The 27,864-nt window shown below is 40.1% G+C and overlaps 1 protein-coding gene across 6 annotated transcripts in view; it reads left to right on the top strand.

Moving 5' to 3' along the window:
* Nucleotides 1-27,864, top strand: part of ST3GAL3 (ST3 beta-galactoside alpha-2,3-sialyltransferase 3) — a 173,114-nt gene that overhangs the window by 60,722 nt on the left and 84,528 nt on the right. For all 6 annotated transcript variants that reach the window (XM_053950059.1, XM_053950061.1, XM_053950060.1 and 3 more), the window contains one exon: nt 2,715-2,807. In XM_053950059.1, the coding sequence (XP_053806034.1) occupies nt 2,715-2,807 (93 nt within the window). The remainder of the gene's footprint in view (nt 1-2,714; nt 2,808-27,864) is intronic.

Genomic DNA, 27,864 nt, shown 5'->3' with positions numbered 1-27,864 from the left:
TAGTGACAGCATGCAATGCCTATTTCAAAGAGATTGAACAAATAAAACATGTCCCTAGATGGATTTAAAATGTAGAGTGCCCCTTTCTAGTTTTCTGTAGCTTGCTGACTCAAAATGCGGCACCAAGAAAGGAGATAAGCAAATGTTGAATGATATGAGATGGCAGCTATGGTTGGCTTCGAGAACTATTCTGCCTCTGGCACTTTGGATCATGAACTTCATCACATCTGAGAAATGTTAACAGCTCGGCCTGGGGGCTTTAGCAGCTCTGAGTGTCTTTGTGGGTTTGTACTGACAGCTCCCCTCTGTCAGCATGCAGCGATTGGCATGCGGGGGGCTCACATGCAGGAGGGTCTCAGCCTGCTATTCTTGTGCAGAAACACCATGATGGGCATCTGAGTGACGTTTTAATTTGATAATGAAAGCACCATTAAATCAGAAAAGAGGAAAATGCCTGTGTTTGTGGTACAAGATATTTTGTGTGACCAGTGAGGTCATTTGAGACAGGCCTGCTGTTGAAATAGTTATACAAGTTTGCCAGCAATGACTCACTACTGTGGTGGCTGCAGATGAATTCCAGTTTCTTTCTACTTGTTTTTGGAGGTTTGGGTATTAGGGGTTTCTGTATGTTGCCTAAAGATTAAAATTCTAGCAAGTTTAAGTTTGCTTGAAAAAAGTTAAAATTTCCCACATTTCTTCATATCTGAAGAATATATTCAGCAAGCTATGATCAATACATCCTGCAGTCCCTTTTGACTGTGTCAGAAGGGGATAAATACACTTCAGCATCATTAAAACCTTTTGGTTTTTCAGTCCTTCATGTGCCCATTTATAAAGAGGTCCTGACTGGCATAAGAACTCAAATGATTTTGGATGCTCATTTCTTAGATGTTTTCTTATCTCTCTCATGAAAAGAAATGTATTGTGATATCACATCATCACCTATGGAAACGAAACTCATGGATTTGGATTGTGCTGGATAATGTTACACCTGTGTCTTTCTCTCCATGTCTATATCATATATTTAGAGATATCTTTAGAGATATTTACTTTATTGTGAATAATTGACAGTGTAAATGGCCAAATATATTGCTTTTCCATCCTACAGATGAGAAATTTTGATAGAAAAATACTGTATATTTGGACCATAACCATGCAGAATATCTGTGGAAGAATTAAATAGATCCATGTTCTTAAGCTTTTTATGGTACTTTTCAGCTTGAAAGGTCTTACAAAATTAAATACTTACAGTGACTATTTATCTTCTCTAGTTTATTTTCTCTTCCAGCTGTTGAAGGTTTAGATTTTTATTCAGCAGAAATAGATTTTATTCTTTAAGAGCCACAGAGGTTCTTTATCTATATATTCAGAATTGCAGGCTTATGTATACAGAGAGACCATTCTCCTATAGTTTAAGAGCTATAGGAGGTTTTGTACTCTATGCAGCTAGTTGTAAAACTGTCCATCTCTTGTCCATCCAGTTGGAACTGGCTACTGGCCTCTTGAGAGGTAATGCAGGACCAGTATAAGAAGAATAGTTACTCCCAGTTCAGCATGGAGTTACTGTCCTTCCTATATGTAATTTTGAAACTCTGAGTCCACATTCATTGCAGCTAGTAGTAGTTTGCTGGTTAAGGGATAATGGTGATGCCTGGGAAAGAACATGATTGGGATAATAACAGGCTCTTCAGAACTGATTTTGTGATTCTACTCTGTGGAGCTGCACTGTCATCTTCATTTGAGTGCTGCTGTTGAACTGGAGGAAGAAACCTTTCATTACTTGCCTGTTGCTGATAATGATGCAGTAAGGACAGTGTTATCAATGAGTCTTTGCAGCTTCCACTGACTGTCGAGCATGGATCTGTAAATGCTTTTTTTGTTGTTCTTTGAAGGAATATTAACAATCCTCATCTTGTGGCTGACACTAAGATATCTAATGTTACTTTGAAAGCACAAGTGAATTAATTACCCTTGTAATGCTTTAATGAAATGGATGAACATAAAAGTTTTGCAGGTGATGAATAGGGACACAAAATTAAATGTTTTTTTCAGGTAACTCAGTAGACCTATGGTAAATGCATGTGCAGGAGTGAAATATCTTTAACTGAGTTGCTACTCTTGTTTCTGCACAGAAACTGAATGAAAAAACACCCACATATTCTAAATTTGGCCCGAGAGTCACTAGCCAAGCTGAATTAAGACACACCTCAACAAAGCAGCAGCAATGTCATCTCTCCCAAATACTGAAAGCACTCATCCCTTGATGATACCCTGCCAGTGCTGCTTCAAGCTTTGTTTCAAATTCCTGAAACTATCTTTAAGTAATCTTCTAAATAATACTTTTCTATAATTTTAACTTTGATCATAACTTAGAAAAATAGCCAGAGCAAAGTGCTGTTTATGTCTTTTTTCCTTTTGAAAGGTTGAAGTATAAAATGATTATTGATATTTTTCTTCCATGAGCTTTACCTTGCTAGCTATGAAAATCTTTCAGCAAAACTCGTGGTTTAGTGGTATTTCAGATATCTTTACCTCTCTCCTTTGTTTGTTGTTCTTCTGTGATGCCACAGTGCAGCAAATAAATAATGGTCTGTGTTTGCAATTACTCCCTGCGGCTGTTTTCTGCAAAGCTATAAGGAGAAAAATTACTTGGATGATTGCAAAAACTAGTTCATAGCCAGGAGAGTCCTGATTCTGTACTTGTTTTTTCACAGGCCTCCAGAACTGGCATCAAAGTATGCCAATTTCTCTGAGGGAATGTGCAAGCCAGGCTATGCATCAGCGCTCATGACTGTCATCTTCCCAAAGTAAGTAATCACTGTGGGAGTTTTTTTCCCACTTCCCCCAATGACTTCTCATCCTTCAAGGTGGGTGATAGGCAGAGTTTGTCTTGAAAAGTGTCATTACTTTGTCACTGGATTGGTTCACATCGAGACCAGTGTTGAAATTCTGGACAATTTGAGTGGTCAGTGGCAATGGCTTAGTTGACTTCAGCCTGACTAGGACTTTGCTCAAAGAGTAGAGACTTCTGGGAGTTGGGTAATAAAACAAATTATGTTGTCAGTGCATGATACAAACATGTGGTCAGGCTCACTGCTAGTACCAGATGATGCAATGCTTAGGAAGCTTTGGTCATAATTAAATTATCTGGAGCAGATAGTAAAGTGTGGTGTTTTGTTGTAGTTCGTTTTGGGTTTTTTTGTTCTTGGGAGAAGAGGGTAAAGCATCCCTCAGGTGCCTGGAGTTTATAGAATTGCTGGGAGACAGTTCAGAAGATAGATTGGCAGGAACATTAATCTGTTGAGGCTCCAGGATTTCAGTTTGGTGCATTGAATGGAAAATTTGACCAAATGCTTGTTTGACCATTGTACAAGCTGCTTGTACGCGTGGAAGAGATGCTCCAGTGCAATGATCTCTTTGGCAAACGAGATTGTGCACTTCTTAACATAATTGGCATTTTTCCAAAAGAGGTACTTTATTTCTTTTAAAGAGGGAATTTCCATGATCTGTTCATCTAAAGGTTAGGTTGAGTGATCATGGCCTTCAAGCCAAGCCTGGAACAGGTGGTATATTCTGTCCTTGTTTTTGTTGACAAGCATGGTGACTGGAAGCATTTTTAAAAATAAAAAAAACATTGCCTTGTAACCAGTAGATACTACAGACAAGCCTGAAAAACAAAACAAAACACTCCATCACCAGTGTAAACCAAACGATTATCAGTATTATCTTCTGTGAGAATTTTGGAACTCTGGATAGAATATAAATACTAGAACAGAAAGTGAGTGCTTTTAAATCTGTGTTTGTATACATACTAAATGTAAATAGTAGAGAGTAGGATGAACTCATTATTACAAAACTATTAATCTTATTATAATTTTAAAAAGACTTTGGCTTTGAGAAGGAGGTTTTTAGCCTCCTAGAATCTGAAGTGATATTTATTCTCTCCCTCAGCATCTGCTTACAGATCTCTGTTCAGTCACCTTCTCCCAGAAGTTGACTGCATTGAACTAATTCCATGCAAAGAGGTACAAACGTGTCTCTAGTCAAAGCAAGTGGTTGTTGTCTTGTTCATACATTGAAAAATTGTATTCACAATTTTAAAGATAGCATCTCACCAGGTATTTATGTTCAGGTGCTTGTTTAACATGGACCCTAAAACTTAACTGATGTTGACGTTTTTTCCTGTGGTGTCTTTGATTTCTTTACCAACTGAATTCAGTGTTGGACATTTCATTATTTTACTGAGTACTGCTGTAAGGATGGCTGACCAGTAGATCTGAAAAAAAATCATGCTGCACTTAAAATTCCTTCTCTTCTGCAACTTTCCTTGTACTCAGAGAACTATGCAAAGTTAATATTACCAAGCCAGGTATTCAATATATTTAGAACTCTTAAAGCCAAATTATCATGCCTGTTCATTTAAAGATTCGAGCTGCATGATTTGTTTTATTCTAGCTTTTGTTTTCAGTTGATTGTGTCATTAGGAAACCATCATCTCTACAACTGACATTTTTTAGGTGCAGTCTTTGTGGTAAAATGTGTGTTTTTGTTGGGTGTTTTTAATATTTGGATAAAGTTGGTTTGGCTGTTTTCAAGCATGAATAAAATGAATAAATGTTTTCCCATTTTAAAGTTCCTGACTTTTTAGTGCAATTTAAAATGTAAATAGGCAAAATATGGTGGAAATAGTTGAAATAGAATAAATATTTCTCAGAGGATGTAGCTCTTCCTGGTAAGTGCTTTTTTACTGGTAAAAATGAGAATTCAGACTTTAGCAAGCATAAGCAAGTGCTGGATAGATTAAAGAGCAATGGCCTGAGAAATACCAAAATGTGGTTAATGGTAAGGAAAGACTAAATATATGTTTATTTGTTTGCTTTAATGAGGTCCTCAGTTGATCAGTTCTCATTTTAGCAATGCTTGATCCCTTCATCAATAAACCTATCTGGAAAAAATCCTAGGTTGTTAAGTACTAAATAAAGGGTCAGTTGTTTCTAGAGAACAATCTGGAATGCCTGATTTAAATGGCCACAGTCCAACAAAATATATGTTAATATATCCAACATGAAATAAAACATCTGGGAGGAACAAATGCAGATTTTACCTTCAAGATAGAAAAAACCCCTCTGTCTTGGAAACAGACAGAGAAATCTTCATGTCACCTTAACAAAATACCATTTCTTAAGTACTATTTCATATTTGCACAAAAAAAAGTTGAGAATTTTGTTTGAAACACTGACTTAAAATTAAAATACAAACCATCATAATCCAAGATTTCTAGACTACTCTGTCCAATTTCAATGGTAGAGTGTGAGAAGGAAGGGGAAATAAGAGATGGAAGAAAAGCCACAAAAATGAAGAATGACTTGCTTAAACAGTAAAGTAAACAAGACTCCTAGAAATAAGTCATCATTCTGAAGCAGAAGTTCTATCCAAATGAGGAGACTAGGAAAGAGCATTAACTTTGTCAAGTTAAATATAAACCATAATGAGGTAGAGCAAAAAAAATGTTGAGGAACAACTTTGTAGAGACATTAAAAAAATAATAAAGCTTTTTGTCTAACTGTCAAAGGCAGAAAGCCTGTCAGAGATCTCGATGAGCTGATAGGGGTTCATAATATTACATGTGAGCTGAGGGAAGGTAAAGCTGCAGCAGAGAAGTTATTTGCATTGCTATTCACTGCAGAACAGTTCCCATGTGGACCCTTCATTTCCAGGGGACAGGCTGGGGGAATGTGACAGAAGCTTGACGTTTTGGAGTGAATTCCAACACAAAGAATTGCTAGGAAAAGTTCTCACTTTGTGAGGAACTCTGTGTTGAAGTTGCCGAGTTACACACGATTGTGTGTAATCATTGCTTAAATTGGCCTTAGCATGGAGGAATGAAAAGCAGTAAACGTGCTGGGCTTTTCAAGAAGGGTCCAGGGGATTCTTTGGGAAAGTGGAAGCTAAGAGCAAGCCTGGTTTCTGTATCAGGCTCCTCTTAGAACCTAAAAATAAAAAATAGAATTAGTGTTTGTTCACAGATAGGGAGGAGGCAAGTCGTCTTCTGCAGCAGGAACTTCTGCCCTGTAAATCTGCTTGTGTTGTTTCAATGACTGGATCAGCACTTGATAAAGGTGATTTAACTAATGCAATATGTCTGGATTTCTTAAAAAAACCCATAATACACACATACAAAAAAAAAAAAAAAAAAAACCAAGCAAACAAACCCCTGCCCGAAAAACCAAAAACAACCAAACATTTGCATTGGAAAGTTAAACTGGTGTAATTCTGTAGTGATTAGATAGTGACTAGGTAAATAGTGGAAACTGCATGGAAAATATAAGAAGATTGGACAGGACAAGGATGTTACTCCTGGAGTCTTCTGGAAGAAAGTGTGCTGGGATTTCTGCTGTTCCAAGTGCTCATAAACTACCTGGAATGGAGGATGAATAATAAAGCACTAACACATTTTTCCAGGTGGTAAGACCAAAAGCTGATCATGAGGAATGTCAGAGGGATCTCACAGTGGTAAGTGGTGGGGCAAGAAAATGGCAGGCCAGATTCAGTTCTGATAGAGATAAGAGAGTGTTTGTGGAGAAGTCTGATCTGACAGTTTGTGGTGTATGGGGGACTTAGTTGTGCCTTAGTTATACTCTGTGAAGTGGAGCAAGCAGAGGGTGTTCACAAGCCTGTATAACATAGTGAATGATGTAGTTTGACAAGATTTGGAGATACTAAATGCAAATTTTCTGCTCTAGGTTTAAAATAAATAAATGTAAGTGCTATTTCATGCTGTTTCCAGTTTTATTTTTCTGCGAAGGGGCTCCGTAGTGGGCAAAAGATTAAAAAAAAATATTTACACTCTTAAGTATTCAGGTATGTAACTCTCTAAGTTGCATCATAAAGAGATGTTGAGGGCAGCATGTAGCTTGACGTAGTCCCTCTTTATTAGGCTTTTTACTGGAGTCTTGTCCCATGGACACAGACATCAGGTGCTGGGTAAAATGGATGTCTGGTCTAATCCCTTGCACCCAAGGGATTTTTTCTTTCTTTTCTGGGTTTTTTAATGATTATGCCTTAAAGACAGAGTGACATAGTTTCAGAAAAACATCCTGTAGTCTGAGTCACGACAGTGGCTCCATAGCAAGAGAAATGGGTGCATGATCTCAGTACTGCATCTCGGTGTAAGGTCTGGCCAGCTGGGCTACATCTGCTGCTCACTGTAAGTGAAGAAGCTGTCTAATTTCTCATTTTCCAGGACAATAAGGCTCTGCCTCTTGCAAATCTCCCAACAGCAGGCTCAAAGTGCCTGAAGTGAGGTTACTGGTTTCAGAATGATATGAAGAAAATGGCAAGTTTGGTAAAATGGCATCAGTAGGTCAGTGAATTAGACTACTGTGTCCAGTGAATTACACTATTTTAGTTGGTCTGAGGTCACCTACGAGTCTGGAGTTAATGCTTTGACCTTTTTGTAGAAGGCACTAACTTGTATTTGCAGTGTAACACTGCAGTCTCCTGCATGTCTGGCCTTGCTGTGGAAACGATGCTGCCTGTGTAGAGCTCTTTCTATGCCCTATTCTTTATCAAATGAGAAAAGAGACCTCTGCCCACGGTTTGTGGCTGACATGCCAGCCTGGGACAGTTCAGCTACTCAATACTCAGCTGCAATTTTCCAACCACAAGCTCTTGTAATTTGGCAGCTAATACTAAAAATTAGAGGAGGCGGTAAATGGAGAGGGAATGTCTGCAGCCTGCAAACTTGTGTATCTGTGTTTGGTAGGGGAATGTGGCAAAGAATTATTTAAAGAGTATCTGAAAGTATTTCAGAATAAGGGAGAATGGGGAAGTTCAATATACAACAAATCTGTTGGTGTTGTGACCAAAAGAGTAAATTTATAATTTGTGATTCAGATACATAAGACTATTTTTGCACCAAGGATATTATTGTAAGCATTTTCTAGTCAATTGCTGCTAAGAAATAGCCTTATGTTAATCACAAACCTTTTAAAGTCAATTCAGAAATCAGTTTGGTTTGTTTGATTATTCTGGTGTGAACTTCTGTTGATTAGCAATTGGTATTTTCTGTACTGTCATATTTTTCCCCCTCTTATTTTTCAATACTGTAGCCTGCTTGTCACTCAGACGATAAACAGCTCTCCTGTAAAGTCCTCTGGGTTTATATTTTCATGCTGAATTACTTCTTTGTACATAAAGTTCAAAATTTTTAAAGCTTTTAAAGCTTTTAAAAATCAGCAGAGACTGCATGACACGGATTTATGCCAGCCACAGAAATTTCAGTGGCTTTCTCTGAAGTTATTCTTCCGTGGGTGTTTTTTTTCTGATGTTTAGTTCCCCCTTGATTTTGTAGGTCATAGACTCCTGTGCCTTTCTTCACTTCCACAAGCTAGGGGAGTATAGATGGGGCAGCACCAGAAGGCCTTTCTTTGGAGTGTAGACTCCTGTCTCCTTCACATCAGAGCTTGGTAAAAATTTCTTTGCCATTTCTCTCTTACAAATATGGTTTTGCAGTTTTTATACTTTAAGGAAAAAACCCCATTCTTATATGCAAGTGGGGGATATGGACTTCGGGTGGAACTGGAGCTTCAGCAAGGGCTTTAGTAGGAGTCAGGATAATTTAAAAATGTGGTCTTCTGATCCTAAGTATTCCCACATTCATTTCCATATCTCCTTTCAGGAAGCTGTGCTTCTTATAACAAGCACACAATAGCAACTGTCCATCCCACACGTTTCTGCTTTGTTGTTTAGATATGCAGAAAAGAAATATTCCAGAAAGAGAATTTTTTAACCCTCTGCTTGAAACTGACTTTATGCATGTCTGACTGTCTCCATGCCTTGGAGAATGAATTACTGCCATACCCAGCATGGGCTTGTGCTGAAGTGACAGAACATGAGCTCAGTGCTTGGGGGCTGTCAGTGCAGGTGATGGCTGCTTCTCTGTGATTAACTATTTAAAGAGAGCAGAGGAAGGCAAAGGATGGCAGCTTCATGTGGCTTCATGTGGCTTCTGAGAGCTCATGAAGAAATAGGCTGGATAATTAATGTGCCACTGAGGATTGCTACAGGGATTCAAAACTGTTGCCTGACTGTAGTGTGGTGCATCTGCTGCATTGTGTGTGTATATATATATATATATGTATATGTATATGTATATGTATATGTATATGTATATGTATATATATGTATGTATGAATGCTGAATTAGTTATTGATAGTAGGGGGTTTTTGTCTTCAAAGTTTAAGTATAATGTACATCTCATTTTGAAACAGACTGAGGAGGTTCATTTTGTTAATGTGAGCTGTGAAAGCAGCTTGTGTTCAACAAAGAGTGGACACATCTCAAGACTTCCACTGAAGTCAGGGTCCTGTGTTCCAAACACTACTGTAAGAGTTTTCTGCTTTCCTTCAAAACAGGATTGATGCTGTTCTGGGAATGGGGAGTATTCAAATCCCTGTCCCTTCTTTAAATCTCTTGTTCTGTGCCTGTGCATTCATCCAGGAATAGTGTGTGATGGTGACAGAGATGGTTTCAGAGCTCACAGTTACATTTGGAATCTCAGTAACTGCTGTAATCACAGCTCTGGAAGGAACTTTGTAGGTATCAGTGCCCAAAAGGGTGTTTGGGAAAATATCATTGTTGCATTATTGAGGTTTGAATTTGAAGGAACAGGTTGATGCAGGTGTTTTTTCTTCTAGGCAGTACTGAACATCATCAATTTCCTTCATTTTCTTGGTTAACTGTAGCTGAAAGAGTTCAAGACTTGCAGGAGGGGAAAGGAAAGCTAAAAGAAAAGTTGTTGGCATCCTGGTCAGTTGAGCTGTCAGGGTTTCCCATTTCTCCAAGCTCCAGGCTGTTAAATGCCTGGCCCATGCTGTGCCAGGGGATTGCTGCTGCTCACCCTTACCTCCTGTCACCTCCTTATTCTGTGTTTTGTAAATCCCAGGCTAAACAAACATTCAAGCCAAAACACACACCCTCTCAAATCACTTCTGGTGTCTGGGTAGCACCTCCCCACGCAGAACTCTGTGGCTTTTCCAGTGACACATCTTCCCATGCAGTCAGCGTGTTCCACTGTCACTGCTGGCAAAGGGAATATTTTGCACTTCCCTACATTTCTTTTCTTGTGAGTTTTATGAAGTGGTGCCTTTTTTCTCCTTTATATATTGATTCTGGAAAAACTTTCTCAGCTTTTTCACCTCTGCACTTAGTGTGTCAGGTATTAGATATAATTTGAAAGCAGTTACTAAGAGGATAATTAACAAAAATATGTATTAGTGTTGATTTTGAATGACAGTTAGAGTCAGAGTATACAACAGGCAAAATTTCTATGTTTGTTTTATTGTCATGGACTCATTTAAATCAATCATACTTCCGCCTAAAGGTGACAAGTATGTTATCTCACAAAATATTTTTGCTGAAGCTGGCTCTAGTGAATATACAGCACAGTCTGTTAAGAGACATTTGCTTTTAATGTTCAAACTAGGATTGTTGTCTGAGCTCTTGTTCCTATTTATAACTGGGCCAATTGGATTGCCCTTCACAACACCCTGACTGTTTCAGTCCCTTGCACCTGCCTTGTCTGTAGCTGGAAGCTGAGATTAAGAAGCAGCATTTATTAACTCATGTCCAGAGTGTTGCAAACCTCTGGTACTGAAGTGGTGGTAACTAAAGCTTTATTTAAAGTGCGGTCATATAACTTAACTTCTCTGTGGCAGATTCCCTGCATTCATTTTATATTGTAGAGAACAGTGCTTGGAAACATAATTCCAGAGAGGAGCAGATGAAACCTGACACATAACTTCACTGCTAGCTCTGAAATTCATGCACTGATTGACCAGCTGGAGCTCATACTTCAAAACAAAATTCAATGGCAGCAGCTCATTGCCTCACTTCTGGTGTTGTGCATGCTGCTGCAGTCAGGTTGAAGTAGACATGGCATAATATAAGAGTAGATGTAAAAAAGAAAGAGAAAAAGAAAAGGCTCTATTTTTGTTTCTGCATCCCCACTGTTTGCATAAGGAGTTTGTGCTGCTCCATTACCTGAGTGAGCAGAGCTGCCTGTGCACAGTGCAATGAACTGGGTAAGTAAAGTAATCCTTGTAGCTGAACATGAGTTTTCCCTCCCCCATCCATCTACTCATTTTGTGCAAGATTATTTTTAATCCAGACTGGTTCACCGATTCAGTTTATGAAATTACCATATCATTATACAAACCCTGCCAAGGGTGCAGCTTGAGAATTGAAGAGCTGAGGTGATGGCACTGCAAAAACTTCCTCAGCAGCCTGGGCACCAGGACAGGAATGTGGGAGCTGATGCTCAGGAGCACAAGTGTGGTTTCACCTTCAGTTCATGTAGGTTGTTCTTTCTATTCTGTGTTGATTTTTTTAACCTTTAAACAAATGTGCATAGTAATACGTGCAATTCCCACATGCTGACCACGACAGTAGATTCTGTATTGGAGCCATTTTTGCCGCTAAAATCATGTTTGACCTCTCTCAAGAGTTCAAAATGAAGTATGTGAATCCATGTGATGTGCAGGCTTTGTGACTGAAAAGTATGTCTTCAGAGTCTTTTTCGTGACTTCGGAACTAAGTGAGACTATGAAATAAAAGCTGGAACATGGACACAGGGACTTTACTGAGTATGTGCCTTTCTGGCTTCAAAAATGATGCAGAGCATATGTGTTCTTGCTTTAATATGAGTACCTTGCATCATATGTTAGAGTGGGAGCAAGACAGCTTTGGTTGTTTTGAGGGTGTGGGTTTTTTTGGGTTTTTTTTTTGTTTTTTTCTTTTTTGCTTCTTGATGTTGTTTTGAGGAATACTGAAGTTATTTCTAAATTGTGGACTGTTAACAAAAAAAATGGAAGGACAGCTTTGCAATTGTACAAATAAATAACCATATTTGCGTGAGCATGTAAGATTGTAATAGAAGCAATAAACTTAATTCATACCACCAAATGAGCATATTTTATTGTGTATGTGTGTTTGGGCTCTGTTGCTGTGGCCCATCTGCTCTTAAAGTTATACCAGTAAGAATGTTTGACTTCCAGGAAAATCTTGCAGGAAAGATTGCTTGAGGATCTAAATCCATCTGAATGAAGGGAGATATCAGTGAGCATGGAATGCAAGAAATGAAAAATATCAGTGAGCCTTGAAGGTTAACCTGTAATATCACTATAGTTTTGATATACAAGTCTTACCTTCTTTCTCTTCCTCACATTCCCATAAGAAATTGTTTTTATCTCTTTTCATTAAAACTCTGACTTTGACTTTCTGAAGGTTCATATTTATTGGCTCAGACCATTATCTCCCCAGAGCCCCAACAAGTTCCTTGGTATCTTTGAGACTCTGTATGTCACTGGTGATTTCCTCTTGCTGTAGAAAAGTGAGCAGCTTCCCTCAAAGTTTTCTGAATTATGTTCAAGAGTGGATAATTGTTCCTTCTGAACTCCCTACTGGTGGCTTTCATCACATTTCCTATCTTTGGGTAGACTTCAAGTCAAATTATTTTCCTCTTCTATCTTTCCCTTTCCTCTATTACTGCTCACTTTGTTCCATTATTGAAACATTTCAGGAGTGTCAGTGCATGTAAATGCTGTCACTGAGCCAGTGTACTTTGGCTAAGAATATGGATGAAAAGGCAGCCTGATAATTTATGCAAGATTATTAGACCAAATTAGAAACAGTCTGGGGAACCCTCCAACTCTACATTAGGCAAACGAAAGTAAAAACTGAAAAGATTATAAATTCTCTTTGTAGCAATTTGAAAAGTCACTTGAGAACATTGTTCAGATAATGAACAATCTGAGTTCAGATAATCTGGCTCCACTGCAGAGAGAACAGCAAAAGCTCCTTTGGCAACTATTTTCTTGGTACCTTTACTACAATTCTGAGCTAAGTATGCAGCAAAATAAAATCCATAAATGAATTGCTCAATACTATCATAGCAGTGCTGTAACTGTTGCAGTAGTGCCAGGGATCACAGTAGCTTGGTGAAGTTCCTGTCGGTTCCCAAGTTTGCCCAACCCAAAACAAACTCAATGCTGAAAACCAGGGCAAGGGCATTGCCACACACTGCGGTGCAATGGGATAGCAGATTTCACTTGTATTACTCACTGTGGGTTCTTATTCTGCTTCTGTCTTGCTAAATGCTGGAGATTCATGCATTCAGTAAAAGTTGTTTCCTTTTTGTGTAATCTGCCGTACATTTAAGAATGATCGTGTCCTTTTTCTCCTGAACCACTTTGAGTTACTTGCACAGGAACTTCCTTTGTGCAAGTCAGGGCTGTAGCTAACTCCAGTGTCCAGCTTGAAAACCAGAAAAACTGCATCCAACTTTCTTGAGAAATGTTTAGTTGTTATTCTTCTGAAAATCCTTACATCTGCTATGCTAACTTGCTCTTCTTTCAAGCTTAAGTAACTGAGGTAAGCTTCAGGATTATGTAAATTTCAAGTAACACACCTTGTACAGTTCTTGGAATAGAGAAAAGAAGATTTGAAGTTTATATGGTTTCCCCTTTCTAAACTGATATTTGTGTCACACCGATTTTAGCATGTTTCTTATCTGTTTTTCAGCTGTGCCAGCCTAGGTTCATGTTTACACTGGTGATATCAGTATGATAAAGAGATTGCTGAGAGAAGTTAGTTAATTTATCTTGGAATGAAACACATCAAAATATATGTGACATGCTGTGAGATCTTGGAACACCTGAAACCAGAACAATATATAACTATGCCAGTGCACAAAACCACAATGGTTTTACTCCTAGATGAAAAGGTCTGTGCATCTGATTTGCTTTGGGCTTGCCTCTGTTAGTAAGATTCAGTCTCTGCTGCCTTTAATGGAAGGTGATGTTCTGTTAGCCACCAGAAGTATTTGTTTCTGGGCTTGGATCTCTTTTTTTTTGTCTTTCTTTTTTTCCTTTTTCCCTACAGACAATTTACACTGAGAGTGAAAACTGGCCCTTGGTTGAGCTGTTCTAAATACAAGCAGCTCCCCTGAATGCTTTAGGAAAAGTGGAATAGTTTTAAGTCACCTAAAACTGAAAAGCAAGGCAAAGCTGTTTGTGACAGAATGAGTTTCCCTGTCCCTGAAGCCATCCCTGGCTCCATGATGTGCTCTCCTGGGCTGGCCTGCAGCATGAGCAAGTCCATAGGATGGCAGCTGTTGTGGTGGGAGAGTCTTGCCTCCAGTTTGGAAAGAAAACACCAGCTTTGGAATGGCCTCAAGGATGTTCAAAGCCACACCAGCTGCTTCACCAGGCAGTGAATTAGGGATGAGTAGCACAGCATATCTCTGTCCTGGGAGTTGTGTTTATGTTTTAACAATTTGTTTGTAAATGTGTAACCTCATGCATGGATACAGCTCCAGATAGTTTTAGTGAAACCTGTAGCAAAAAAAGCAACTTCTTAGAGCTAGTGGTGGCCAGCTTTCTTTGCTTTTGATTTGTTTCTTAAACAGTGTCTGTGGAGTTTAGGCATCTGCAGAGAAAGATGCTGGTCCCAAGGGTCTGATTAAACAGGCCAGCTCTCAGTCCACTGTTGCTGACTTATTCCTGCTGTTTTTGGAACATCTGAGAAAGGATGTCCAGAATTTGAAGGAGGCAAAATATGCTTACAGGTTCTGGTTTAAGGAAAGAAAACTAAAATAAGGAAACCAACAACATTTCTCTGTTTTTTTTTTCCCTTGTTGGGGATTTTTGTCAGTACATGTACCAGGCATTTCTTCTCCTTAAGGCACATCTGATCTCCTGGGTAATAATAACTATTTATGGAACAACAGGATACCAAACAGTTTATAAACACTAGGCTTGTTTACTTTTGCTCTGTGACTGTTCATTTCACATAGGGGTTTCCTCATCTGTCAAGGGTGAAGAAACTTGTCTGAGTAGACACATCTGTAAAGAAGTAGTTGCTCTTGCTCTGCCATGGTAGCCTGGTGGAAGATCTGTCCTGCTCAGCCAAAAATTCCACCTGTGCTCAGTAAGGAAGGTATTTTAGCAGAGAAGTAGTCATCATGTATTTTCTAAAAGTAAAGAAGGAACTGTTCTGCTTCATTCTTCCAGCTCTGGCACCTGCTGCTAATGGAGGGGGTGGGTTTGAAATGCTGATCTCTATCTCTTCTCTGGGAAGCAGATTCTTCATTCTTCAGTACTGCATTAGGATTTGGATTTGCTGGAGGACTCCTAAACCATGTCCAGACAGGAAATGTGAAAAAACAGGGCTAATAGTTTGGGTGTTTTTTTTCTCTTTATATTAAAAGGACTTAATTTCCAGTGTTTTGCCATCTCTTGTGGGTTGTTGGACAGAAAACATGGAGGGGAAACAACACTTCATTCTGTCTAATTAACTGCCAGACACCACACCTTCTCTGAGGATATGGTAATGATGATGGTTCCAGGCCATCCAGGAGAAATAGGAGAGAAATCCTATGAAATAAGCCATGTCTGGAGTGCTCTAAGATACAGAATAATTCATGTAGAAATTCAGAGCTGTACGAGATGTGCAGTGCTGGCTGATGCACCCTCTGTCTCCATCTAAACAGTGGCTGTGTGATTCTGAACTACTGAGGTGTTTTAGCAGATGCCAGTCAGAGGGATGTTTTTGACAGGTTTTTTGTAATGATTAACATCACTCGAAGCAGTTGTTTGTGTTTCTGCATGTTTGTTTTAATTCATCTCCTCTTTGTTTCCCTTTCACAACAATGCCCAGTTTACCATAATGAGATTCAGGAAGCTGGAATCAGTCTCAATTAGTGAGGTTACCATAAATATTTTCACTGACAGAACTGTCTTTATTCAGTTAAGATCTCAAAATACTTGAATGTTGTCTTATGTTAAACAGAAGATCCAGTAATTCAAATAAAGTGATACCAGGAGGGCAGTTTATTCTGAGATAATCCTATCTTTAGCTATTCTAAAGAAATTCTGCTCCCTGAAGATGCAGAAAGCCCAATGAGAGTCAGAGAGAGGTGCATGAGGGAAGAGGAAAAGGTTCCTACAGATAGATCTAACAGTATTCAACAACTTGCTTGGCCTTTTTAGAAGCACACAGGCACTGTTGGCTGCAGTTGGTAAACTGAGTAATAATTCGAGTTGTCTGAACCTGGAGAACTTGGAGCAGCCATCAATGACAAGCCCCTCTTCCTTGGTGGGGAGAGGAACCCTGAGTATCCCACACATCCAGCTGAGAAGGAGCCCTCAACAGCTTATTCACAGTGGCCACTGCAGCTAAGAAGTAAAAAATTAAGTGGGAAAATCAGTGTTAAACACTTGAGACTTTTCCAGAGTTGTGGGAATCTCTTGCTTCTTGAAGTTATATTTTAGCATAGCACAAAATTTCAGCTGCTACTGAGATGTTTCTTTTAATACCCAAGACGTGGCATGTCAGCTAGAGAGTTAGACACACAGGAGGGGAGGTTTCCAAGCTTCTTCCAGTTTGCAGGTGTTGAGAGGGTTTGTCTGCTACATTTTATTTTGGGTTTGGTTTGAGGTTTTTTTTGTGGATTACAGTGCACCCTCTTATGTCAGACCATTAAACAAAATTTTAAAAAACCAACTTGATTTCTCCAGCAAATCCCAGTTGAAATTCTTGATCAGTGGGTTGAAAACTGATACAAAACAAAGCATACAATTAGCCAAGTGCAAAATTCTGAATATACCTGGCATCAATCTCTTCATTTCATCTGCTGCTAGAAGATTTTGGAGACTTGTCTTGACTGTGGAAGCCAAGTGTCAACTCTTCTATATTCTGACTTCATAATGCTGCCTTTCACTGCAGTGCTAGGGAAGGAGATGCTTGTTCTCTGTCTTCCAGGATTTGTTCTGTGCCGTAGTCCTGGGCTGTTTTCTCACACATGCAAGGCAATAATTTCCCTCCTTCTCCTATTTTTCCCCTCAGAGCTCTTCTTTTGGCTCCATCTGCCTTTTTGTGTGCATGGAGATTGTATCACATAGATTGCGTCCCTCCTTTATCTCTTTTGGGCTACATCTCTGTTTACTTTTTTGTTTAAATAAGATGGTAACCTTTGTTGTTCACAACACTTTTAAGGCTCCTACGGCAGTTTGTAAATCTTGTGACAGATCTCTCTTTTCAGTTTTTTGGGGGGAGTTTTGGATGGATTGGGAAGACTCAGAGGCAGCAGAGAAGAATAAGAGAGCATGTGCTGCTGGACCAGAGGGTTCAGGCTCTCTGGGGCATCTCAAGGGAGCACAAGCAGTACTTTGGTGGTTTGTAGCGAGCCACTGCAAAGCTTTGCCTCCCAGGCCCTGGAAATTCTCTCAGTTCCCACTAGCAGGTATAAACTGGTGGGTTTCCAGTAGGCATTGCTCAGGAAAAGACCCTACAGTTAACATCACCCCTGGGGCATGACAGCCATCTTCACTCTGCTGAAATGCAGTGAGCTAATTTGTTTCCCAGCAGACTAATTGCTCATGGCTTATTATAGAGACTATTTGGTGCCCTGTTCTGAAGACTCTTTGTTCTGGACAGCATGTTTTAGAATATGTTTGTATGTGCTGGCAAATTTTTCGAGTTGTGCTGGTTTTTTTTGTTTTTTTTTAAAGGTCACCTTGGGTTCAGGAGAGTTTAAAGAACTGCGACGGCTAAATAGATACAAGAAATTCAAACAAATCCTGAAGGTGGTTAGATTGTGGAATTCTTTTCAGCTTTTCAGTCTGAACTTCCTTAAATTTGCCAAATGACTCATTTACATCTGTATTCTAAGGCCTTCCTGGCTTTATTTCCTACAGCTGCCTTAGAACTTTCCAGGTTTTCTTCAATTACAGTGTTTAATTAAAATTATCCTTGTAGTATTGCTTAGTTTCTTTACACCGTGTCATTTCATTCTGATCTAAACCTGTTTCTCAACTATAGAGCTAAAATAACTACTACCATTGTGCAGTTCCCTTTCTCTGTGAGATTTGTGTTGCCTTTGCCTTATCTGTCCAAATGAATGACAGATGTTTTTGCATGGGCTGGTCCATGGTTTTATGCTGCACAGTACAATAGGACCTCAGCTTTCATCCTCGACTCTGCAGTGATGAACATTGTGAGTAACATTCCTGGAGGCTACTGGGTTATTCTGCTGGCAAAAGATTATTCTGCCCTTTCTGTGCAAAGTATTTCTGCCCGTTTTTGCAGTTTTGCACACTGTGCTCTTTGGGTAGCTCTGGGGTTATGAGCCACTGCCTTATCAATCCTTTTTCTTCCATGGTAAAATCTGTTTATTCTCTAGACCACCATGTCTTCTGGTATGCTGCGATACTGCAGTGTGATACTACAAGTATGAAAACACTTGTCCGCTCATTCTGCTGAGCCACTGTTCATGATTTCTGTAATTGTCTGCCTCTGAACCTGTAGAAACTATTTGGCAGCTGGATGATAATGATCTTACTTTAACATTTGATGTGATGCCATGTTTTTTGTATTTGGAATGTACATTGGAAACAGCAGAAATGAGTTTTGGCTGGAACTTCAGTGCAATCTTGCAGGCAGTAAATAACAAAGACTTTAACAGGAAAAGAGAATCCAAACACTTTTTGTTCTGAGTTAGCTTGTATGAATCAGCAAGTCTGTGTTGCTAAATAACAAGATCAGATTGCTAAATGTAACCCAAATAGTATAGCCATGTAGAGACATAACCCATGGGATTCTGCTCTAAAACTGATCTACAAAAAACCAGCAAGCCGCCTTCTTTTCGCATAGCTGAACCCTGAGCTGGGACTTTCTCTTTTTAGTATTATTACAGTAATGTGCTGCTTTCCCCTCTTGTTTACACTTGTATCGCTCCTTTTAGTCTCTCGTAAAACTGCTATTAAGTTCATCCTTCTCATTTGTCATATTTTCAGTGACAAGATCTGCCTCCTTTCACTAACTCCCTCTTTTCCACTCTATTAAATCCAGGCTTATTGGCCTCTGCAGGACTCTGTGGACAGTTACTGCCAACCACTTAATTGTTAGCTGAGTTAAACGTAAAACCTTTTTGTCTTTCCAAGGAAATCTGGGAACGTTCTGACAGCTCACACAAGCTGTTTGCAAGCCTACAGTGGATTTAATTGCAAAGAGAAATTATTAGATTATACTTTCCTGTAAAATATTCAGAATTATTTAATCCTTGTATGTGGGTACCTAAGACTAGGGAAAAAAACAAGATAAGGCAGAATAGAACTCATCTCTGTGACTGAAGGAAAAAGAAACTAGATTTGAATTGCATATTTTATGTCTGCCAGATATTGCCACAAAGTACCCTACGAGTTTGAATGTGGTAAGTTTGAGCAGCGTGCTACGTAATGCATACACTTAGCATGAAATGGTAGGCATGAACCTGCCTTTGAAAGGAGGGGAAGCTCATGTGTGGCTCTTGTGCCAGAGCTCATAAGCCCCATGGGTAGCTTTATTCTCTCTGACACGTCTCTCCTGCTTTTGGGAGCAGGCTCCTGCCTCGCTGTGGCTGTGCGTGCCAGCTTGTCTCAGCAGCACAGCTCTGTGTTACGTAATGCGGATGTGCTGCGAGGTCTCTGACTGCGATGTGGGTTGCAGGATTCATTGGGTTTTATGTTGCATTTCTCAGTTGTCCTCACTAATCAGAGGGAGGTGGAATCTAATATATTGTAAGCATCTTGAAGGAAAAGTCAGGGCATTGCAGAAGAGTAAAGCCATGTTTTATTAATGAGTAATAGAAGTGCACAACATCGTGATGGAAATAATTGTAAAGCAACCATGGTACTAATAGAATAGAGGCTATAAAAGTTACTGTTCAGCCTCATGGGAAATTTGTAAGTGTTGAATCCCTTGCTGCCTTTGCTATTTCTTCTTAGAATTTTCATTCTCAGGTGCTCTGAATTACATTGATTAGGAGGGAAGAGAATCCCTTACCTTTCTTGCATTTAATTTGCAGACAACTAGCAAAACTTCTTGACCAGAGGGAAAGAGAAGAAATTTTCTTCTTGCCTGAAATTTTCTTGGTTCAGTGTAGTGTTCTACTCCTTGAACTAAGAACATAACATAGAAACGAAAACACCAGTAAGGGAAATTCTTGTAAGGTGCTAATTTAATGTGTCATGTCAATGTTTTCTGCAGTGCTTGTACCATCTGAGTTTAAGTGATGCAACTCTGAATTTACTGTCTTGGTTTGCCTACAGTGAGGAGGTAATAAAAAAAAAAAAAAACCCAGTAGTTATGTCTGTGCTTTGGTATCTGGAAGAGTGAAGGGGAAGCTAGAATAATTCAATTACAAGTATAAGAGCTCTGTCTGCTGGGACCTGTGCCATGGAAAAGTATAGATTTCATTTTTTCCTAAAGCACACATCTCCTGCTAATACTGTAAAATGTACTTACAGGAGGAAGGAAGCCAGCTGAGGTACCAGAGCAATAGTCAGAGTGTTGTCTCACTTCTGCAAGCACTAGGAATTATGTAGGAAAATAAGCATTAGCAGAGCTCTGTGGAAGCAGTCAGTGTATTTCATAGCAGACATTCAATAGTCCATTAGTGCTTTTGGTGACATTTCCGCAGTGTCTGAGGTGTTTATTAAAAAACGTCCATTATGGATTATGCTTCAAAAAGGAGGTATTTGTGGGCATGGATACCCCACTGCAGTGTAATATTAATGTTGGTTTTTAAAATTTATTTTAAAAGAGAGAGAAGAATGTGCCCAATGAAGGTGTAACTCAATAAATCTTTGCTGTCTGCATGATGCTTTATACTGCTGTGGCATAAATGTGCTAAGAAAAAATGCATAGAAAATATTTTCACAAGCTGACTCTGGTTTCTTTTGTGATCAGTTTCAGATCCTTGACTTTAAACCAACATTTCTGAAGTTCAGTCTATATCCATGTCTTATGAACCTAGTCTCTTTTTTTATCTATATATGCTATAGAGCTGTGAGAGCCGAATGCATTCAATACCTCAGAAATCTAGGCCAAAGTTTTATAGACTTATTTTACTTAAATTGCCTTAGAAAATGGCAGTCTCGATAGCCTATTTTGAAAATGTTGACCTCTATGACTGAAAGCTGCTAAAGCACAAAATTTCACACAGTTATGGAAAGGCATTCTTCATGCTGACCATCCCTTCAAATGGTGTAATGGGGTAATGGTTATGAACAGTTTGATAAAACTTATCTCAAAATAATTTCTGAGTCACTCTTGGCATAGAATTATTCAAGAGAAAATAGTCCTAGTTATAGATAGTTTATGAGTAAATTTACTTGGTTCCTATTTTGCAGGCAGACAAAGGATTAAGTCCAGCTTTCTTCTTCCCTCTCCTGGGTAGGGAAACATAGTGAAGTGAGGGCTAAGGAGTCTAAGGTGCTTCCAGAAGAAGGTATCAGGGCCCCCTCTAGGATGGCTGCTGGGAAGCAGGAGAGACAAATCTCTGGAGGAAGGGCAGTTCTGTGCCCTGTGAATTACAGAAGTGGGAGTAATTCATGGGTTTGCCAGCCTTTCCTAAATCACTGAATTGTGGTGTTTGTGCTGTCAGGAACCTTGGCCTCATCAGAAGGATTCTGTCTGGGATTGTTATAGTCCTAAGTGAGCTACCCACTCTTTGGATGTTCACAGACTATTTCATGCCTAGGAGGCTCTGGCCTCTAAGTGCTTTTTGGACTTAGGCTTTGATAATGCTTGTGGAGAACAAAACCTGCCATCTAGCTGCCAGCATAACCCAAGTGCTGGCTGCGCTGTCTGTTCTCCAGTCTCTTGCTTAATACCTTCTGTCAGATCAGCTGGATTGATGCAGAAATGAGGTAGAAAAGAAGCCTCAGATCAGATAAACTGAAGTCCCTATTGCTCCCATGGTGTGTTTGTATTCAAGAAATATTCTGTTTTGTGCTGGCCAAGATGGTTCATGAGTATAAATTATGAAACCAAATCACGTGTCTGGGCACATAATTTTCAAATTTCTGACCTCTCTGCCATGAGGCTGTTGGGGAGCCTTGACTAATACAGGGATTGTTGAATTATGAATTTGACTCAATCATAAAGTGCAGCATCCTTCCTATTTGTGCTTATTAGCTGTATAAGTTTATGTTAGTTGCATGGTTCTGTAGTTTGTCAGATGCCTGTGCTGAAGAGTAGTTTAGAAAAATATAAAATCATAACATTAGCAAGAAATAGTTGTCACTTTTACAATCTGTTTCCTTTACAACACAAGTTAACATTTTAAGCAATGCCATAAAGTGCACGCTCACTGGATGTGCTGGGTTTTCTTGTTCTTTTAATCTCTGCTCTGTGGCTGTCCTTTTGTCCTTGCCTGCAGCAGCACTGCTGGCTGTACCATAGCCCTGAGTCTCCAGACACAGGCAGTGGTGTCACACAGCTCTGGTGCTAACGTATTTATCAGTCCTACCACTTTACTTAAATTGTGAAGGTGTGGAATGGTGTTGGGTGTTTGTATACATAGGAGAGCTTTGACTAAATTGCAAATACCTTGATTAATCAAATTATTCTTGTGTGTTTTATGCCAGGTAAATATGGCCATTACCAATGGGATGACATTAAAGCTACAGATTTCCAGTCTTGCTGAATGTCAGGTTTCAACTGTGATTTCCAGAGGGTGAAATCATCTATTTTTACACATTAATCCAGTTTACATGAGCTCTTCATGGCCAAGCATTAGGTCAATAGAATAGCTACGAGTAATGATCAAATTAAAGCCCTTTTTTTTTTCATTTTGTAATCTTACCACTTGATTAGGCTGATTGAGGTCAGCAGTAATTACAGCACTCATATAAAATGGGCTTTTAGCAGACCCTTGTTTCTGAGATTTGACCTGGATAGGAATTGAGCTCTTGCAACTTTATTGTTCCTTGCTTCATGGGGAGAAGGATCACAGCATCACTGACTAGGTGGATTGGGCAGGGACCCTGGAGGTGATCTAATCCAAACCCCTGCACAAAGTGGGGTCACCTGCAACAGGTTGCTCAGTTGTGTTTGAACAGCCTCTCTGCACAGCCTGTTTCCCTGTTTGACCACCCTAGTAGTATTATTATTTCCAATGGAATTTCTTGTATTTCAGGTTTTTTTTCCCATTGCCCTGTGTGTTTTTTCCCATTCCCTGAGAGAAGAGTCTCTCTGCCTGCTTGACTGCCCCTGTGAGGTGTTTATGCACACTGATCAGAGCCCCCTGAGCCTTCTGTGCTCAAGGCTGAGCAATCCCAGCTCTCTCAGCCTCCCCTCGTGGCAGATGCTCCAATCCTTTAATCATCTTAGCTCGCTGGACTTGTTCCAGTGTGTCTCTCTGTAGAGGGGAGCCCAGCAGTGCCCCAGCCCTGCAGCAGAGCCCCCGTGGTGCTGAGCCAGGGGAAGGGTCCCCCACCCTGGGAGCTGTTGGCTGGCTTTGCCGCAAGGGCGCAACCCTGGCTCGTGTTCATCTTGCCCACCAGGACCCTCACCTTTGCTTGTCATACAGCCAGTGCCCCATATCAGTGATACCTTGAATAAAGGCCTCATTCATCTTTTGAGTTATCTTTCTTCCTTCAGTTTCCTTAATTACACCCTTGCTAATCATTTAAAAAGAGCCCCATTGATCACGAGGTAGACTACCACGGAAACTGTCACTGAAACTGCTTGGAGGGTGGATTCTTCGTCATGCTTCTGCCCATAATAGCAAGTATTTTTTGTTAGTTAGAGGCATTTTGTTTTCATTTGTACAGACAGGAAGGAAGGTGGAGGATAGAATGCATCTGACTGAAGCTTTAGCTCTCCTCCCTGTTGCAATTTGTAAAGCTGCCCTCCTATTTTTCAGCTTTCAAGCCTCATATGCTGAGGAACTAACTTCAGAACAGTGAAATATCTCTGAGCAGTGTCTCTAGTCTCTCTCACACCACTAAACTAATCAGTGCTAAATCACCCATCCTAGGCTGTATATATTCAGGAATTTTAAAGAGGCTTAAGAATGTAAAGATTGAGCTGCTAACCAAAATGAGCAGTCTCTCATTAAAATCAGACTTTCAGCTGCAGGAATGAAAGAAACAAATATATTACCTAAACTTCCCAATAGACTTGAAAAACCACAGCACAATAAATATGCTTTACCAGGAAAACTCTTTAAAAGGAATGCTAAAAATAGACCTCTAACCATCTAGGTGACCATGGTATGTCAGATCAGCATGACTCCTGTAATTCAATGTGATGCAGTGTGAACCTGCTTGAAGTTTTGCTATATATGTAGTGGCTCAAATCTCACAACTCAGTGCCCTTTTCTTTGCTGTGACTGTTGCATCACTTATGACAATTCATTGTTCTTTCCTTATACTGCCTTGTATCTGCTTTTCCCCTTGCACTTGCAGCTGTTTTGTTCTCCCCATCTTCTTTTTACTTGTGTCATTGCTAAGCTTCAAGGAGTATTGTCAGATGGGTTCCAAGCAGATTGTAGAAGTGTGACTCTGAAATATGGTTTTAAAAAGTAAACTCTCTAGTCCAAGTCACCAGAAAGCCCATCCCATTGTCTGTGGAATCCTATGTTTATGGCTTTTCTTGTTATGTCTTCCTGGTGATGTTTTCTGAGCTGATGTGATGTGACTTTACAGGAGGGGGTGGAAGAAGTGTGACAAATTAAAACTGGTGGTCTTTTAGGTTACTTCAGCCAACAGCCTTTACCACTGTCAAGCTGGGTCTTCTCAAAATGTGTTTTTTCACTGCACTCCTTCACAGGTCCTTCAGAAGCTCTTTCACACCAGTTCTGTAAAGCCTTCTTTAGAAGGAGGCCTAAAGTGCTCAGGCGCTGGTCCTGTGCTCTTCCTCTTACCCTGTACTAAGAAGAGGCAGTGGTAGAGAACACTTGTGTGTCTGCAAATCTGCTTCAGATTTGATTTCTGATCTACTTCAAAATAAAATCATAGCATGTCTAAGAAGGACAGGTTTTGTATGGACAAAAATATGATGCATTTATTTTGCAGAGGAAATCCCATAGGTGTGTACAATTTAGTGAATTTTAGAAAAGTGGTAACTTGCATTAATATTAAATCTTCTTGGCTTTCAATTAAATTGAAATAGATCATGTTTCAAATTAGTCTCATGTTATACACTTTATTAAGACAGGATCTGAAAGAGGGATGTAACGTCATAAACTAATACTAATACAGAAGTAATAAAACTTCTATAGTTACAGTAGATTAAAAAAAAAAAGTAAGAATGTGAATTCTTGCTCTTTGATTTTGAAGCTGATTGGGGTTGGGAAGAAACTGTGTCTCTGGTAAGTTTATTCCACTATGGCTTAGCACAAAGTTATTTTACATTTGTGGGAAGTATGTTGCTGGTTTTTGTTTTAGGTGGGATTGCTTATCTGATTTGGTGTAGCCTTGATGGTTGAAGTAATACATGTCCTACTGTCATCTAATTGAGTAAAAACATGTGCAGCTGTACACATCTTATTCATAGCCTTTTTCCAAACCTACCAGCTAATCTAATCTCAGTTAATTGTTTGAGTGATTTCAGTGTCTACCAGAGGTAATTTGTCAACACTTCCCACACAAGACTGTGTTTTAAGTAATTACTGCTGGATCAAAGCATATGTATTCCTGTACTTCCTGCAGGTCCATAGGGACAACATGTGAATGTCTGAGTCAAAGCTGTACAGAAAGTGGAAGAGTGTCTCTATGGTCACCTAGAGAAAAAACCTGTCAGATTGAGACTCTGAAGTTGCTCAGTTGGCCAGGGTTGTAGTAGCACTTCTCTTCCTGTGCCTAACTTGTTCATGTGCTAGTTCTTTGACAGCTGCAGGACATTGCTAGAGAGGAGGTTTTCTTGTGTCTGAGCTTCATTCCCACGCTAGCTAAAGCTGAAGAGGAGGAATGTGGCTCTTGGTCATTTGTGTCTGGATAGACCTCATCCCCTAATGAAATATGTCTTTTTGAAAGCTGATTTTTGACTCCTTGTGTGCAGCTGCTGAAGAACATTGGCCTCTCAAAAGAGCAGGAGAGGATCTCTTGAAGCAGTTGGTAGCTGCCATAATTGCTGTTTCTTATTCAGTGCAGTCTGTGGATGTAGTGACTTCATGTTTTTCACCAGCTGGAAGCCCAGACCATTTCCTGAGTGTGCCATGTTTTCTGTGCATGTGCCTGGTTTCCAGAAAGCAGCTGGGGTTTACTTTAGGCCCTTCAGTCCTATACAGATCACAGAACCATACAAGGGTTTGTGTTGGAAGGGACCTTAAAGATCATCTAGTCCACTCACCCCGACCTCGGGGAGGGACACCTTCCATTAGACCAAGCTGATCCAAGCCCCATTCAACCTATCCTTGAACACTCCAGCCCTCTCTCATCCTTGTGGCCCTTCTCTCGCTCCAGCAAGTCCATGTCCTTCCCTGGAATTTGCAATGGTCAGGAGCTGCAGTGTGCAGCGAGAGCTTTTCAGTCATAGGCCATAAATCTGAAACTTCCCAGCCATCTTAGCAGCCAGAAGCATCTTAGGAAAGCTGTCCTCTGTGAACACAGGAGGCAGCTGGACTCCTTATGAGATGGGAGAGGCAATACCACCTGCAGTTCTTGCCAGTTTAAATGTTGCTGAGTGGTCTGCCAGGCCAAAAAGGAGAAGGTGCTCACCTGATGGGTAGGAGCAAGTGGCTTGAGGTAGACATGAGGGGAGCCAGTTGGAAGCTTTAGGAGATACAGTATGAACACACATAAGGAACATGATAAGTTGATGTAAAAACTTCTGTTGTACAGAGGTGGAGTGTACTTCCCAGATGAGAGCTGCATGAAACAAAATTTCTTCAAGCTTGGTAATGTCAGATCCCAAAGGCAGAATAAGGGAAGACCTTGAGGGCAAAGAGGGATTGGGAGGTAGGGGACAATGTGATTGCTGAGGCAGCTGGAAGGAGATACGATCTTACATGGGGGGTCTTCTGGTTGAGCTGCACTGAATTTACCTTTGGCTTTTACTACAGGGAAAAAAGGTAGAAGGGAAAAATCATTGATATAGTCTTTCTGCATAATGTGTTTCTACTTAACATGCATCAGAACAAAAAGATTCAGTTCTCTGTGCATCAGGTCATATACCTGGGCAATTCCTTGCCAAAGCACATGACAGCTGCAAATTGGCTGTACAAATTCCAGAGGAGTCTGAACAAACATTTGGAGGAGGGATCCATTGCTGGGAGGGAAAGGGGGGTTGCTGATTAGACAAACCACATCAAGCTCAGGAAATCCACTCAGCTGAAAATGTTTGAAAGCTGTGTGAATGTTAGGGAGGAAATATTTTATCTCTTTGCCCTGCTCTTGCTTTACCTTGGACATCCATTTATTGCCATTTTTGGGAAAGAGATTTTGAACTCTGATCTGTTCCAGCACAGTCTCACTCGCATCGTTAGGTGGGATTTTCCTTACTGCTGGGCAATCAAGCTGATGAATTCTTAAAAAAATAATCCCAAGCTAAAAATCAAGCAACACCTTTTTTCCCCCCTCCCTCAGTGACAACTAGTTCTGGTACAGTAACTGTAATTACCAGGAGAGCACAGCTCTGACCCCTGTGCCTGTCCTGGGGTTGGTGTTGGTGGCTGGCGCTGGCACAGCCGAGTGCCTCGAGGTCACTGCCTTCAGTCCAGGCTCTTCACGTGCATTTCAAGAAGCATCCACAATAGCTTTCAGTGGGTGGTAACTGTGAGTAGAGCAGGCAGTTTGTTCAGATTAGTGCTTTGCACAGATTTAGCATGCTCTTGGTATCAAAAGAAGCAAGTAGCCATGGAACAAAAGCTCCCTCGAAGTGTTACAGATTTTCCAAAGCTGTGCTGGCCCCAGGCAGGTTTGGAAGCAATTTGTTGATACTCCTGCACATAAGCCTGTTCTGATTTCTACTAGAGCTGCTCTTGTATTTTTATTCCTAATATTTGTTTGCAGGGAGATACTAATCCTTCTAACTAGG

Source organism: Vidua chalybeata, chromosome 9 (assembly GCF_026979565.1).
Source record: "Vidua chalybeata isolate OUT-0048 chromosome 9, bVidCha1 merged haplotype, whole genome shotgun sequence".
NCBI lineage: Eukaryota > Metazoa > Chordata > Aves > Passeriformes > Viduidae > Vidua > Vidua chalybeata.
Note: the sequence above shows the minus strand (reverse complement) of the source record. Positions and strands in the feature narration are given on the sequence as shown.